The sequence below is a fragment of the Hemicordylus capensis genome, chromosome 1 (genome assembly GCF_027244095.1).
Source record: "Hemicordylus capensis ecotype Gifberg chromosome 1, rHemCap1.1.pri, whole genome shotgun sequence".
NCBI lineage: Eukaryota > Metazoa > Chordata > Lepidosauria > Squamata > Cordylidae > Hemicordylus > Hemicordylus capensis.
The window spans coordinates 410,982,041-410,997,819 of record NC_069657.1 but is presented as its reverse complement, the minus strand read 5'-3'; the positions used below and the strand labels follow the sequence as shown (position 1 = coordinate 410,997,819).

The 15,779-nt window shown below is 43.7% G+C and overlaps 1 protein-coding gene across 1 annotated transcript in view; it reads left to right on the top strand.

The window, feature by feature from the left end:
• Positions 1-15,779, top strand: part of LOC128350261 (calpain-2 catalytic subunit) — a 74,792-nt gene that overhangs the window by 34,747 nt on the left and 24,266 nt on the right. The window contains exons 7-9 of the mRNA XM_053308275.1: positions 7,125-7,210; positions 10,452-10,526; positions 11,291-11,451. Of these exons, the coding sequence (XP_053164250.1) occupies positions 7,125-7,210; positions 10,452-10,526; positions 11,291-11,451 (322 nt within the window). The remainder of the gene's footprint in view (positions 1-7,124; positions 7,211-10,451; positions 10,527-11,290; positions 11,452-15,779) is intronic.

Here is a 15,779-nt window from a genome sequence, read left to right as displayed (position 1 = left end):
CAGTATACATCAGTTTACACTTGCTAACATTGAGTTGTATTTTCCATTTTGTTGTCCACTTCACAAGTTTGGAGAGATCCTTTTGGAGCTCCTCATAATCTATTTTGGATTTCACTACCCCAAATAGTTTAGTGTCATCTGCAAATCTGGCCAACTTGCTGCTTACGCCCAACTTCTAGATCTCCCAGTACAAATCCTTGGGGGACCCCACTTCTTTCTTCCCTCCATTGTGAAAACTCTCCATTTATTCCAACCCTATATTTCCTTTCCTTCAACCAGTTACCAAGCCACACATGAACCTGTCCCCTTATCCCATGACTACTGAGTTTTCTCAATAGTCTTTGATGAAAAATTTTGTGGAAAGCTTTTTGAAAGTCCAAGTATACTATGTCAACTGGATCTCCTTTATCCACACAGCTGTTTACACTCTCAAAGAACTCCAAAAGGTTGGTGAGGCAAGATTTACCTTTGCAAAATCCATGCTGGTTCTCCTTCAGCAGGGCCTGTTCTTCTGTATGCTTGACAATTTTATCTTTGAGAATGCTTTCAATCAATTTGCCTGGCACAGACATTAAGCTAACCAGTCTGTAATTTCCCAGATTCCTTTTTGAAAGGGTTACATTGGCTACTTATAGTTTCACATTGACTACTTTCCTTTTCCTCCGGTACAGAGCTTGTGATTGTAGGGAGACGTTACATATTTTTGCAAGGAGGTTGGCAATTTCACATTTGAGCTCTTTGAGACTCTCGGGTGTATGCCATCTGGCCCTGACAATTTGTTAATTTTTTTATTTTTCCAAGACAGTTTAGGTCATCATCTCTTGTCACCTCTGTCTGACTCATTTCTTTAGCCTCTGTCCCTGAGAAGCTCAGTTCAGGCTCAAGAATATGCTCAGTATCCTTTTCCATGAAGACAGATGCAAAGAACTCATTTAGCTTCTCTGCAATCTCCATATCCTCCTTAATAATCTCTTTCACTCGCTCATCATCTAAAGGACTAACCGCCTCCCTGGCAAGTTTCCCGCTTCTGAAGTTTTTTGTTATTCCCCTTGATGCTTTTAGCTAAATGTTCCTCAAACTCTCTTTTCGCCTCCAATACTGCCTTCTTGTATTTCTTTTTCCAGCATTTGTGTTCCTTTCTGTTCTGTTTATTTGGACAGGCCTTCCAATTTCTGAAGAAATTCTTCTCCCTCTTAATAGCTTCCTTGATTTTACTTGCTAGCCACGTTGGCATCCTCTGGACTTGGTGGGGTACCTTTCCTCCTTTTTGGTATACATTCTAACTGGGCTTCTATTGTTGTGGTTTTAAATAAACTTCATTCATTCTGGAGCAAAATGACTCTTGATTTTCCCTTTCTGTTTTTTCACCAAACTCCTCATTTTAGAGAAGTTTCCTCTTCTGAAGTTCAAAGTGTGTGTTAGACTTCCTTGGTGATTTTCTCCTCGCGTATATGCTGAGAAGATTAAAAAAAACATAACACAATAAAACAGCAGCATATGCAACAACAAAAAAACAACAACAGCAGACACAAAACCATAAAAACATCAAGAGATCAAAAAAGGGGAAAACCAAAACTCCCACATAGCACCCAAGGAAAACGAAAACAAGCAAACCATTCTGAGAAGGCACATCTTCACTTGGTGACTGAAAGCACATAGTGTGGGGACCAGCCAGGCCTCTGTAGGAAAGACCTTCTACAAAGTTGGCACCACAACCAATAAGGCCCATCTCTCTAGTACTTTAGCTAGTGGCAGAATCTAAAGCAGGACCTCAGATGCAGGACAAAGCATTTGGGAAGCAACATAGGGAGGAGGGCAGTCCCTAAAGTAATCAGGTATCCCAAGTCACTGAGGGAGAAGCACATGGCAGCAGAATGCAGGAGGTGCTCTTCAGTGATGATACTTGTAAGGCAACAACTGCATTCAGTAAGAATTCAGGTGGCTTCAAGAAGCAAGCTGGACCATAATCAGTAGAGGGGACAAAAGCACGGTTAGCTTTGGGCACCTGTTTACAATTCAGGCCCATCCTCACAAACAGCAGATGAGTGATAGACCTCTTTTTAAGTTGTGCCTCTTTGGAATGTCACTGGGGGGCTCTGTTATTTCTCATAATTTCATATATATTTTTAATACTTTCAGGCCAAGGCCTCTCAAAGCCGCGTACATACAATTAAAGAAAAAGCAAAATGACCAGGGTTCTGGTTGTAGCTGCTGGTAGTTCTTGAAGCGCAGCAGCCCCACTGTAAACAATAATTTCTATCCAGGGTCTGAAATGTACTGTTCCCCACCTGTATCTCAACTGCCTGTTGAGAATGGGAGATCACACTCATTGGAAAGGGTTTATCTGGGCCATGAAGGATTACAGTGATGCCAGGATGAGACAGGGAAGAAGAGAATTTATAAACCCAGGGATCTCTTTTCACTTCAACGGGCTTTGGAAACGGCCCAGAATAATTACACTGGAAGGATCCCTGCCCTTCTGATTAAAATGTCCAAAACGGAGTCTCTGGCAAGCTATATCAAGCCTGGGCAGGATAATGAGCAGTTGGAAGGCTTTTGATTGCAGCTGGCCTTAGATGTTTTGGCTTTGGCAAGTCCCAGTACAAACAGTCAAGAGGGAGCATGCTGCTCTGATTGAGAAATAAATAAAACGGAACTAAATTCTGCCTCTGAAAACTCTCCAGGATGTTCCAAGAGGTTCTTTTGTTCCATGTCTCTAATCAAGGACTACCACTGACCTTTTCTGGTATACCAGTAACCACTATCAAGCATATAATGACTAGAGGCTTATGCAATGCATTTCTTCTATTCATCTGCACAAAAACCTGTAGTAGCGGTCTGAGGCTGGGAGAGAGTAACTTTGCTTTTACGAGGTCTTTTGTTTGTTTGTTCTGAGCAGAAAGGCTTTTTTTGAGCAGAAGGTTGAGCCTAGGTCCCCGTGTAATCTCCTTTGTATCTCACCAAATCGGATCTTAAAGCCACTCACAGATGGTGATGAGGCACATCTTTATATGTACTGTAGGCATATACATGGAAGCACAAGTCCTTTCTTGTGATAAATTCTCAACAATATTTCCAGATATGTGAACATAGCCCAATGGTAGGGTTGCCAACATTTCAATGCCAGAATGAGTGGCAGAGGTTTGGGGTGGGTGGGGAGGGGGGCAGGAGGTGTCTGCAGTGGTAATCAAGACCCTGAGTATCAATGACGTATATGTTATTGCTATTGAAAAATGTCAGCATTGTTATTATTTAGAACATATTCAAGTTATATCACTTTTCAACCAAAATGCTGGGCAAATGCTGTCCCTATAGGGACCAACATTTCATCCCTGAAATGAGGGATGACCCGCATAATAAGGGACAGTTGGCAACCCTACCCAGTGGTGTAGCAAGGTCATAGGCAGCCCATGGTCTAGCAGGTGCCCCCCTATGGCAGCACACTTCCTACCCTGGCAGCATGCTCCTTGTCTTCAAAAGCGCCACTCGGCAGGCGGTGGGGGGAGTGAGGGTGGGAATATTTCACTGGCAACAAACTTAGGTGCTGCCAGTATCTGGAATGCAACGCTGGGCAGAGGCGCCCAACCCAGCATCTCGAGGGGAGGCTCACCCACCCCCCGCTGCTTACTTGATCTCCATGCAAGTGCAGAGGCCATCTGAAGGGTTGGTACAGCAGTGCGCTAACCCCTCAAATGGCCTCTGTGCATGTGCGGAGATCAACTGTGCGGTTGGGGACGGGAGCAGCCTCCCCATGGGATGCTGGATTGGGCGCTTCCATCCTGCGCTGCTTTCCATATACCGGCGACAACTATGTTTGCTGCTGGCTAAGTGAAATATTCTCAGCCTCAGTACTGGGCACAAGAGGAGAGGCAAGCTGATGGCCCTAAAAGTGAGCCAGGAGGCCCTGGAGGCAAGGGGCTGTGGGTTCTTTGAACCTGTGTGCTCAGTTACAGCTCCACCCCGTCATAGCCCTAAACTGAAAATGAGAGGGAAAATCCCTCCAGGAAGGAGGTGCTTGGGGAATTAACAGACATCTGCTTGGTTGCACCATTTTCCACACATGGAAAAGTAAAATACACAAGAGAAGACCTACTGCATAAAATTTGCACATAGAAAAGAAGAACTAGCTGGGACTGTTTAATGTATCCCCCCAGTAATGATTCCCCCCAGTAATCATTGAAATAATAAAGCAAACATTCCCAGTGGGCATAATCCAAATTATGAACTGCCACTTAACTACTAGAATGGTGTTTTTGTTTTTGTTTTTTGTAAGCCACATGCTTAATTGTTTAATTAACAAATCAAGTTGTTTGTTTCTCCATACTTCATATAGAGGACATTTCCATACACAGCACTGTAGACTTTCTGTTTTGTCTAGTTCACATACCTAGCATTCTTTTTGGATGGGAAAGACCCTTGCAGTTGGCTACAGCCACGTGGCTGGAATATTCACACATCTTCCCCAGCAAAATGGGACTGCACCACAGGAAAACAGTCCCTCTGTCTGTGTGTTTGTGAAGGGCACTTAAGACATGGAGGTCATTCCCACAACACAAGCTACCGGGGAAAGAGAGAATTAACCCAGGTTTTGGCTTCACCACCAGGAGGCCTCCCAACCCAGCTGCCCCAGAGTCAGGTAGCCCTGCTCTGCTACCCAGGTACAAAGTGAGGTAAGAGGACAAGTGTTTGCCTCCTACCTCACTCCATGGTTGTGTGAGGCTTCTATTGGCCGCTGCTCCTGGGTTGCCGGCAGCTATCCTAATCATAAAGCCAGGGGGAAGGAGCAGTCAGGCAGCACAGAGGTTTCCCAGTGCATCATACTGCTTGAACAATGCATTGTGGGATATCTGGCATTCTGGCTTCCTCTCCACCACTGATGAGTGCTTGGCTCTCTGTCATGCCACTTATGTGGGTCATGTGACATCCTTGTGGTCATGTGAATGACCTCATAATTTTCGCATTTAGACCAGCCTTAAGCTGTTAACCCAGCCAGCAAGTATGAAACTCTCTATCTAGAGAATAAACCACTTCACGAATTCATGCTCACCCGGGTATTGTATTGACCATTAAAAGTAAAAATGTGAAAGAAAGTTTATGTTAGGATCCTAATTTACTTATATGATTTCTAATAAAGTGTTACAAAACATATAGCAAAGAAAAAGCATCAAACATCAACACAAAATTGATTATAAAGGGCTTTATATGAAAGATATGCTCAAGGAACATTAGTACTTTATTCAGTGTTTTCTCAATCATACTTAGAAACTGCCCAGCGCAGAGCTGTACAACTTCAACTCTCCAGCTATTCTTGGACTACCACCACAGTGGCAACAGTCAGGGATGATGGGAGTTGTAGTCAGTAGTGATTTGTCCTAATGAGGGGGGGGGTGTCCAAAAGAGGCTGCCTCTGGTTCCCGTCAGCCCTTGTTTAATTTAATCATGCATTCATTCATTCAATTTATATACCGCCCTTCCTAAAGTGGCTCATGGCAGTTTACATTAAACTAAAAAACAAATAATAAAACAATTAAAATTAAAAAAATTAAACCGGATTAAAATTGGAACTAGATATCATTAAAAGCCAGCCTAAACAGATGGGTCTTTAAGGTTCTCCTGAAGGCCTCCTAGGAAGATAATTCTTCTGTATCCATGGGGAGCACATTCCACAACCTAGGGGCAACAACTGAGAAGGCCCGGTCCCAGGTCACCACCAGATGAACTGGTGGCATCTGAAGATGGACCCCTCCTAATGATCTTAATGAGCAGTGGGAATCTTGTAGAGAAAGGTGCTCTCTGAGGTAACCCGGACCTAAGCCATTCAAGGCTTTAAAGGTAATAACCAGCACTTTGTACTTTGCCTGGAAACAGATCAGCAGCCAGTGCATCTTTTAAGAACAGGCATAAAGTGGTTTCTCCGGGATACTCCAGATACCAAAACGGCTGCCGCATTTTGAACTAACTGAAGTTTCTGAACTACATACAAAGATGCCTCTCTTTGCCATCCGGGCCCCATTCTGGTGTTAATGAGAGCCACACTGCCTGCAGGCTGGCCATTTGTCAGGTAGAGCTGTGTGGACTGGTCAAGCAGCCTGCGCAGCTCTACCTTACGAATGGCAAGCCTGCAGACAGCTCAGCTCTCATTAACACAGAAGCAGGAGAGAGAGATACAACTGAGGCTGCCAGAGGAAGCTGTGCCTTGTTTGACACCCCCCTCTCCTGCAGTGTTCTCTCTAATTTTTTTCATTTGTGTGCGGAATGAGTTTTGTTCTGGGCAGCAGTATCAAGGCAATGTGTGTGCACATGCATTCAGAGTGGAGCCTTCCTGATTCAACCTGAGCGGGGATCTAAAATTAACTGAGCGGACATCAAAAAACATGTGAGCACTCACACATGCGCACGCCTTAGAGGGAACACTGCCCCCCTGGCTTGTTGGGACAAGCTTCTGGTTGTAGCCCAACATTTGCAGGAGGACCAATGTAGTGCAGTCCTTCCCAGAGAGTGAATCTGCATTTGGGCCTTTTTATCCTAGAAATTCTCATCACTCTGCAGAAATCATAACTTAGAGAAATATATCAGCTTTCCAATTCTCTCTTAATAGAAAACTCACTGATTTAGAGATTAGATACCTTCCATGGTTCAGCGGTGACTCAAATATATAATTTACCCCTTTCGTGTAGAGATAAATTCCTTCTTTATGTTTGAGAAGTAGAGAACACTAGATAGCTAAACGCAGTGGAGAGACTTCCTGAAAAACACAAGCATGATGTTTTGGGTAAAAGGGTTACAAATAAGAAAGTCATCTTTTCCTAGGCCAGGGCTGATTCAAATGACCAAAGGAAAGATGGGCTGATTTTATTCTCAATATCTATGGCACATTTGAAAAAAGTTGCTTTTTGCATAATTTGCTGATCTGATAGGAAATTCTGCACCAGAGTGCACCAAATTCTGCACCAATACAAATCTAGATGCAAAGAATACAAAAGCTCAGCATAGTCCGTTGAAAATGTACACAAATGTAACAAAGCAGACAAGAAATAAATGGGTTAAAAGTACTCTGTTTCTTTTTCAGGTTACTAGCTGGATCAAATGGTAACTTGATTTTTTCCCCCTTCTAATGTCACTAGGTGAATTTCCGAGGTAGCATGCAGAAATTGATCAGAATTCGAAACCCCTGGGGACAAGTAGAATGGACTGGAAAATGGAATGATAAGTGAGTTTTGAATCTGGAGGTCAGAGCTGTATATTTACTACACAACACCAGCGTGACATCTGGCATTATGTTTTGCATCATGAATTGACAATCTTAACATATTGTAGCTGGCACGGTTTCCTTGAAGGCATTCTGGCAACTGCAGTGCCTAAATTACACATGCATTTTCAAGTTGATTTCTCAGGCGCTTGGGAGTCTTGTGTTATTTCAGTTAATGCACATTGCCACCATTCACAAGCTGTTCATTTCCCATTTGAAATGCCACCACACTCAGTTAGTGTAGGAGAAAACCCTTCTAGAGTTGCCTTTCCTGTTTACTGTCCCATACTGTCTTGCAACTAGACTCAGTCTCCATTATGACGTGGTTGGCGGTAGTCTGTAGTTCTGCTTTCTCCATTATCTGCCTCCATTTCCTTCACCTGACAAGGCTAGAGAAAATAGAAAATAGTAACACTTGCTAACGTTACTTCTGCCAATTTTCTTCAACCCCTGTCCCCACAAAGGGCTGTTGGAAAGCATATCAGTTTCACCAATGCCTCATCAGTTTTTTTAAATTAAATGTATTAATATATGCATCAGAACTGAAGTGTATATATATATATATATATATATATATATATATATATATATATATATATATATATGCTCTTTAGAAAAGGAAAACATGCCATTGAAATCAGCAAGGCCTTCTCTAGTCTTCCCAGTGTGCCCAAAATATCACAGTCCTGGAAAACCAGCATGCCTGTCAGTGTTCTCTCTAATTTTTTTCATCTGCATGCTGCAGAATGAGTTTTGTTCTGGGCGGCAGTCTCAAGGCAGTGTGTGCGCCCATGGATTCAGAGCGTGATCTTCCCGATTTAAACCTGAACGGGATCTAAAATTAACTGAGCAGACATCAAAAAATGTGTCTGCACGGGCACACCTCAGAGGGAACACTGGTGCCTGTTAATAGTGGCCAAAGAGACATTTTGTACAGAATGGAGGGGTTAAAATGTTTTTAAAGTATTTCCCAAATATGTACATCTCTATGACAGAAAAACCCAACAAGATGAGGAAAGGACTAAAAATACATGTCCAGTAGAATGCATCTATTTACAGGGGATACACGCAGAAAAAATGGTATTGTTGAAATGTCGTTATAAATTCACTTTCCTGCATGGCCATCAGTAGACTTGATAATTTGATATGAGTGTGTTAACATTACATTTCTCTCTTTCACACATGCTCATCAACAGGAGCAGAGAGGCTCAAAAGCACTTTCAGTGTCACATGAGAAATCTGTCTAATTCTCCAAAGGTGCTAAAATTCCTGTGTAAAGTACCCCTGGTCACTTTACAAAACAACTAATTTTAGAGATACTTGTTGGGAAACTATGGCAGTTAATCTTGCTTGAGTGCACGATTCAGAATGTCTTCTAATATAACGCAAAATAGCATTTGCTTTTTTTAAAAAAGCATCCTCATGTTATGATTCATTCTTGGTTTGCCTTATCTGAGACCCTTCACAGTTTTCTTTCACTTTTTGGTGTCTTTTTCTTTATCTATTCAGTTGTAGATCCTAAGTTTAAAGCAGTGTTTTAAACAATCTAGAGAGGTAGATTAGAAAAATAGGAGCCTGTCAGTAGCTATCTACTATGCTTAATGACTGGAGTGAGGATTGAACTGGGATTCCCTAGGCCAAACCCAACTCTAACAACTGTAGTTGTGTCTCTGCTTCTAACCCACTCCATGTGGGTAGAATACCTTCCCCCTCCTATAAAGTAACCTAATATGCATTTCTAATTTTTGCTTGAAGGCCTCCAAGGAAGAACCTGCCACATTCTTCCTAAACAGTCTGTTCTATTGCTGTACTGAAGAGACAGTTAGGAAGTGTTTCCTAACGTTTGACCTAAATCTATATGCTTGTAATTTCAAACGACAGTACCTAGTATTTTCGGAGAAGGGGGTGAACAAATACTTATTTTCTTCCTTCTGACATCATGTCTTCTCTAAGCTTCTTTCTTTTTAATACTGAATATCCCAGCTCCTTCAAATCTTTCTCATATGTTTTGCCTTCAAGTCCGTTTATCATCCATGTAGCTCTTTTCTTATCTTTTCCAGTTTGTCAGTATTCTTCCTGAACTGCAGAGCAAAAGCTCATCACCATTCTTTCAAATGCAGAACATTTTATACATGTCTGCATTAGAGTCCATTTTATTATTGTTGCCTTATTTATCAAGACAGTCTTAATTGTATTTTCACCATGCAGAAAGAGGTGATGATTATCAACATCCAGAATCACCATTCAGATGTCACATGCACCCCAGACTGAATCCTGGCTTCACATGATGTCCTTTCGCCTCAGGCGTGTGCACTCCCCACCCCCACCTCCACCCCTTTCACAATTGAGAAGAGGAAGGATTCTACTTCTTATCCTGGTTTAGAGCAAGCAACATCTGAACTGGGCAATCTTGGCTTTTTCTAGGGGGGCATAACTTCGACCCTCCAGCTATTTTTGGATTGCAGCTCCCATAATCCCGCACTATTGGCCACTGTGACCAATATTGGCTATTGGCCACTGTGACTGGAGATAATGGAGAGCTGCCATCCAAAAACAGCCAGAGGGCCAAAGTTGTGCACCCCTGTCCTAGTGAAAGTTTCCAAATAAAACAGTCTCTAAAGGTGGACCTAGCTTCAGATTTTGCTTTATTTGGAACTTCTAGCTAGAATAACCCAGGATCATCCAGTTTGGAGATCCTTGCAGATTCTGGCTTGTTTTAAGCAAGAATTGACATAAAAATATTTTGTCCTTCATCTGTGAAGGGGAGCAGGGAGTACATGCACGTAAAGCTAAGGGAGGTCATGTAAAACTAGGATTGAATCCTGGCTGCAGATGAACCATGCTCCTAAGGTTTTCTGAACTAAAGATAATCACATGGGCTGACATAACGCACAGCCTTCTGTGCATATTGAGAGCACTGTGGACACTGCTTCATCTTCCTAATGCACAGAGGCCAAAATTGTGCAAGAGAGTTGTGCAAACATGCATACATTATTTCCATGTCTATGTGATCATCGAACTCTCTTGCACAATTTCCGCATTTGCACAAATGTGCACTTTTGCCCAATTCCATTAGGAAGATGCAGTAGCACCCACACATACAGGAGGCTATGCGGTACACCAAATGCAGACTCTACAGAATCCATCCATTGATTTAGGGATGAACTTTAAACTTCAGATAACTCTGACTTTGTATTCTTAGCTGCCCAAGTTGGAATAATGTTGATCCTAAAGTGAGAGAGCGATTAACCAGGAGACATGAAGATGGAGAATTTTGGTAAGCACCCCGCTCCTAATAATTGAACTGAAGTGCCTGCAACTATCAAGCTATAGCATATTTATTTATTTATTTATTATTTGTTTATCATATTTATATACTGCCTGATATATGTACTGTATCTCTAGGTGGTGTGCATAGTCTAAAATAGAATATAAAAACAATTGAAACACTTTCACAGATTAAAAACAATTAAAACAATTTCATAGAGTAAAACAATTAAACAGTTTAAAATTAGCTTTAATTAAAAGCCTGAGAATACAGGTGTGTCTAAGGGTCTTTTTAAAAGCAATCTGAGATAGTGGTGTGCAAACAGGTTTGACGGTGAATTTGTTCAATTTCGAACTGGTTTGGTTCGACCGTTTGGAGTCAAACCGAACCACCCCCTGTTGGGTCCGACTTCGGCCCGAACCCCACTGAGGGTTTGCATGTTTTTTTCTTCTATACTTTTTAAAAAATTCTTTTAATCGCTTACCCCCACCAGGGGACTTCCTCTAGGTGTCGGTGGGGTCTGCGGGGGTTCCCCCTCTCCCCACTGGCCTCCTTGACACCCTAACCAGCCGTTCGACCAGCTCTTCGGCCTGTTTGGTCCTTCCCCCTCAAGCACGGTGGCCATTTTGGAGGCCGCCGTGCCTGCGCACTGGGCTTCTGAGTGGATCCAGGGGGAGTGTTTAATTGAGGATGGAGAGGGTGATGGGAAGAAGCATGTCTGAGTTATCCTTCCTTAGCAGGACTTTTCTTTTTCTGATGACATTACTCTACAGGATGTCATTCAGTGATTTCCTGAGGCATTACTCCCGCCTTGAGATCTGCAACTTGACTCCAGACACACTGACCAGTGACAGGTACAAGAAATGGAGCCTGACCATGATGGATGGGAACTGGAGAAGAGGATCCACTGCGGGTGGCTGCAGAAATTACCCTGGTAAGTCATGCTTTATCTGGCTCTGGCATTCACAACAAAAAGTGTCTCCTTGGTATCTTCCTAACAGAGAGTCCAAGAGCCATATAAGGGTTTATTACGTTCTGGGCGGATTCACATATAGTGCCAAAGCTGAGGTCCATCTGAGCTGCCAGAGCCCCGGGAATGTGCTTGAGCCCTACTTCCGGTTTAGGATATGCCGAGATTGGGCATGTCGTAAGAACCCACCGATTTCGTTATATTCTACTTACTTGTACGAACTTACTTCTACTTACTTATCTATTTACTTGAACGAAACCTGACATCTGTAACTAAGATTTGAAGTGAGAGACAAATGTCAGGTAGGGTAGATAAGTCAAGATTGGTGGGTTCGTACAACACGCTCAATCTTGGCATATCCTTCCCAAGACCAGCAGTAAGGCTTACATGCATTCCCAGGGTGCTGACAGTTCAACACTATGTGTGAATCTGCCATAAGAACATAAGAACAGCCCTGCTGGATCAGGCCCAAGGCCCATCTAGTCCAGCATCCCATTTTGCACAGTGGCCCACCAGATGCCGCTGGAAGCCACAGGCAGGAGTTGAGGGCATGCCCTCTCTCCTGCTGTTACTCGCCCGCATCTGGTACCCAGAGGCACCCCACCCCAAAGGCTGGAGGTGGCCTACAGCCCTCCTAGTAGCCATCAATAGACCTCTCCTCCATGAAATTATCCAAACCCCTCTTAAAGCCATCCAGGTTGTTGGCTGTTACCACATCTTGTGGCAGAGAATTCCACAAGTGGATTATGCATTGTGTGAAAAAGTACTTCCATTTGCTGGTCCTAGATTTCCTGGCAATCAGTTTCATGAGATGACCCCTGGTTCTAGTGTTATGGGAGAGGGAGAAGAATTTCTCTCTATCCACTTTCTCCACCCCATGCATGATTTTATAGACTTCTATCATGTCTCCCCGCAGTCGTCTTTTTTCTAAACTAAATATCCCCAGGTGTTGTAGCCTAGCCTCATAAGAAAGGTGCTCTAGGCCCTTGATCATCTTGGTTGCCCTCTTCTACACCTTTTCCAGTTCTACAATGTCCTTTTTAAGATGTGGTGACCAGAATTGTTCGCAGTACTCCAAGCATGGCCGCACCATAGTTTTGTATAAGGGCATTATAATATTAGCCGTTTTATTTTCAATCCCCTTCCTAATGATCACTAGCATGGAATTAGCCTTTTTCACAGCTGCTGCACATTGAGTCGACACTTTCAACGAGCTGTCCACCACGACCCCAAGATCCCTCTCCTGGTCAGTCACCGACAGCTCAGATCCCATCAGCATATACTTGAAGTTGGGGTTCTTCGTCCCAATGTGCATCACTTTACACTTGCCAACATTGAACCGCATTTGCCACTTTGTCGCCCACTCCCCTAGTTTGGAGAGATCCTTTTGGAGCTCTTCACAATCAGTTATGGATTTCACTACCTGAAAGAGTTTGGTATCATCTGCAAATTTGGCCACCTCGCTGCTTACCCCTACTTCTAGATCATTTATGAATACATTAAAAAGCACCGGACCCAGTACAGATCCCTGAGGGACCCCACTTCTTACTTCCCTCCATTGTGAAAACTCTCCATTTATACCTACCCTCTGTTTCCTGTCTTTCAACCAGTTAGCAATCCACACATGTACTTGTCCCCTTATCCCATGACTGCTAAGTTTCCTCAGGAGTCATTGATGAGGAACTTTGTCAAAAGCTTTTTGGAAGCCCAGGTATACGATGTCGGCTGGATCACCTTTATCCACACACTTGTTGAAACTCTCAAAGAACTCCAAAAGGTTGGTGAGGCAAGATTTACTTTTGCGGAACCCATGCTGGTTCACTCCCAGCAGGGCCTGTTCTTCTATGTGCTTTACAATTTTGTAAATTGAGGATGCTTGAGGATGCTTTCCATCAATTTGCCTGGAATGGATGTTAAGCTAACCGGTCTGTAATTTCCCGGATCACCCCTGGATCCCGTCTTGAAAATTGGTGTTACATTTGCTACTCTCCAGTCCTCTGGTACAGAACCTGATTGCAGGGATAAGTTATATATTTTAGCGGTGGGCAATTTCACATTTGAGTTCTTTGAGGACTCTTGGATGTATGCCATCCAGCCCTAGTGATTTGTTAGTTTTCAGTTTTTCCAGACAGTTTAGAACATCAGTTCTTTAGCCGCCATCCCCAAAAAGCCTGGTTCAGGAACAGGTATATGCTCAGTATCCTCTGCCGTGAAGACGGATGCAAAGAACTCATTTAACTTCTCTGCAACCTCCATATCCTCCTTAATAAGCCCTTTCACTCCCTCATTGTCTCATGGTCCAACTGCCTCCCTGGCAGGTTTCCTGCTTCTGATGTATTTAAAGAAGTTTTTGTTATTCCCCTTGATGCTTTTAGCTAAATGTTCCTCAAACTCTTTTTGCCTCCCTTATTGTTGCCTTGCATTTCTTTTGCCAGAGTTTGTGTTCCTTTCTGTTCTCTTCATTTGGACAGGCCTTCCAATTTCAAAAGGAAGTCTTCTTCCCTTTTATGGCTTCCTTGACCGTACCCATGCTGGCATATTCCTGGACTTAGTGGTACCTTTCCTCTTTTTGGGTATACAATCTAACTGGGCTTCTAGTATTGTGGTTTTGAGTAAACTCCATGCACTCTGGAGGGAAGTGACTCTCCTGATTTTCCGTTTCAGCTTCCTTTTCACCATACTCATCATTTTAGAGAAGTTTCCTCTTCTGAAATTCAAAATATCTGTGTTAGACTTCCTTGGTGATTCTCTCTCCACGTGTATGCTGAATTTGATGGCACTATGGTCACTGTTCCCTAAAGGGTCGATGACACTGACATCACGCACCAGGACCTGAGTGCCACTCAGAATTAAGTCCAAGGTTGCCTTTTCTCTGGTTGGTTCCAAGACCAACTGTTCTAGGGCACAGTCATTCAGCGTATCTAGAAATTTGACCTCTTTGTCCTGACCTGACTGTGAATTTACCCAGTCTATGTGTGGGTAATTGAAGTCACCTATGATTACAGCCCTGCCTCTCCTTGACGCCTCCCTGATTTCCTGCTGCAACTCCCAGTCAATGTCAGCGTTTTGATCAGGAAGGCAATAGCACATCCCCAGTAGCACGTTCCCTTTCAGGCCTTGTACTGTCACCCACAGGGTTTCTGTGGAGGACTCCAGTCCACCTAGGTTTTCTAGCTTGTTAGATTCTATGGCTTCTTTAACATACAGTGCTACTCCACCTCCAAGGCGCCCCTCCCTGTCCTTTCTATAGAGTTTATATCCAGGGATAACAGTGTCCCACTGGTTCTCACTGTTCCACCATGTTTCTGTTATGCCCACTATATCTATTTCTGTGTTAGCCACCAAGCACTCCAGCTCACCCATCTTGGCTCGGAGGCTTCTGGCATTGGCATATAAGCACCTATATGCTGAATCTCTCACCTGATGTACACTATCTTTCTTTTGACTCTTTGATCAGTTGGCACAGTCTCCCATCTGCTCTTTATGCGGTACTGCTCTGTCCCCTTCCGTTTTATCTGAATCCTTTGCACCCTCGCACTTTAAAAGATGGCTTTTGCCAAACGGAATACTGCCCAGCTCCCATCGGCTGTTCCCCAGGCCTCATTTTAAAAGCTGCTCTGCAACCTTTTTGATTTTAAGCGCCAGCAGTCTGGTTCCATCTTGGTTCAAGTGCAGCCTGTCCCTTTTGTACAGACCTTTCTTGCCCCAAAATGTATCCCAGTGCCTAACAAATCTAAACCCTTCCTCCCGGCACCAACGTCTCATCCACGCATTGAAACCCCTCAGCTCTGCGTGTCTCACTGTACCTGCGCGTGGAACAGGTAGCATTTCTGAGAATGCTACCTTGTGGGTTGTGGACTTCAATACGCTACCTATCAGCCTAAATTTGGCTTCCAGGACCTCCCGACTACATTTCCCCATATCGTTGGTGCCAACATGCACCACGACAGCTGTCTCCTCCCCAGCACTGCCTAAGAGCCTATCTAGACGCTGTGTGATGTCCGCAACCTTCGCACCAGGCAGGCAAGTCACCGTGCAGTCAACACGCGGGTCACAAACCCATCTCTCTATACCTCTAATAATCAAATCACCTACTACTAGGAGGCCCCCACCCCCCAGAGGAATATCCCCTGTGCAAGAGGATATGGGCTCATCATCCATGGAAGGGGTCCCTTCTAAAGGAGCATTTCCCTCTTCCTCAGACCGATGTCCTCCTTGCCCGAGACCTTCATTCTCCCTGACAACAGGGGAGCTATCAGCCCAGAGTGGGATGTCTCTATCATGTCCCTGAA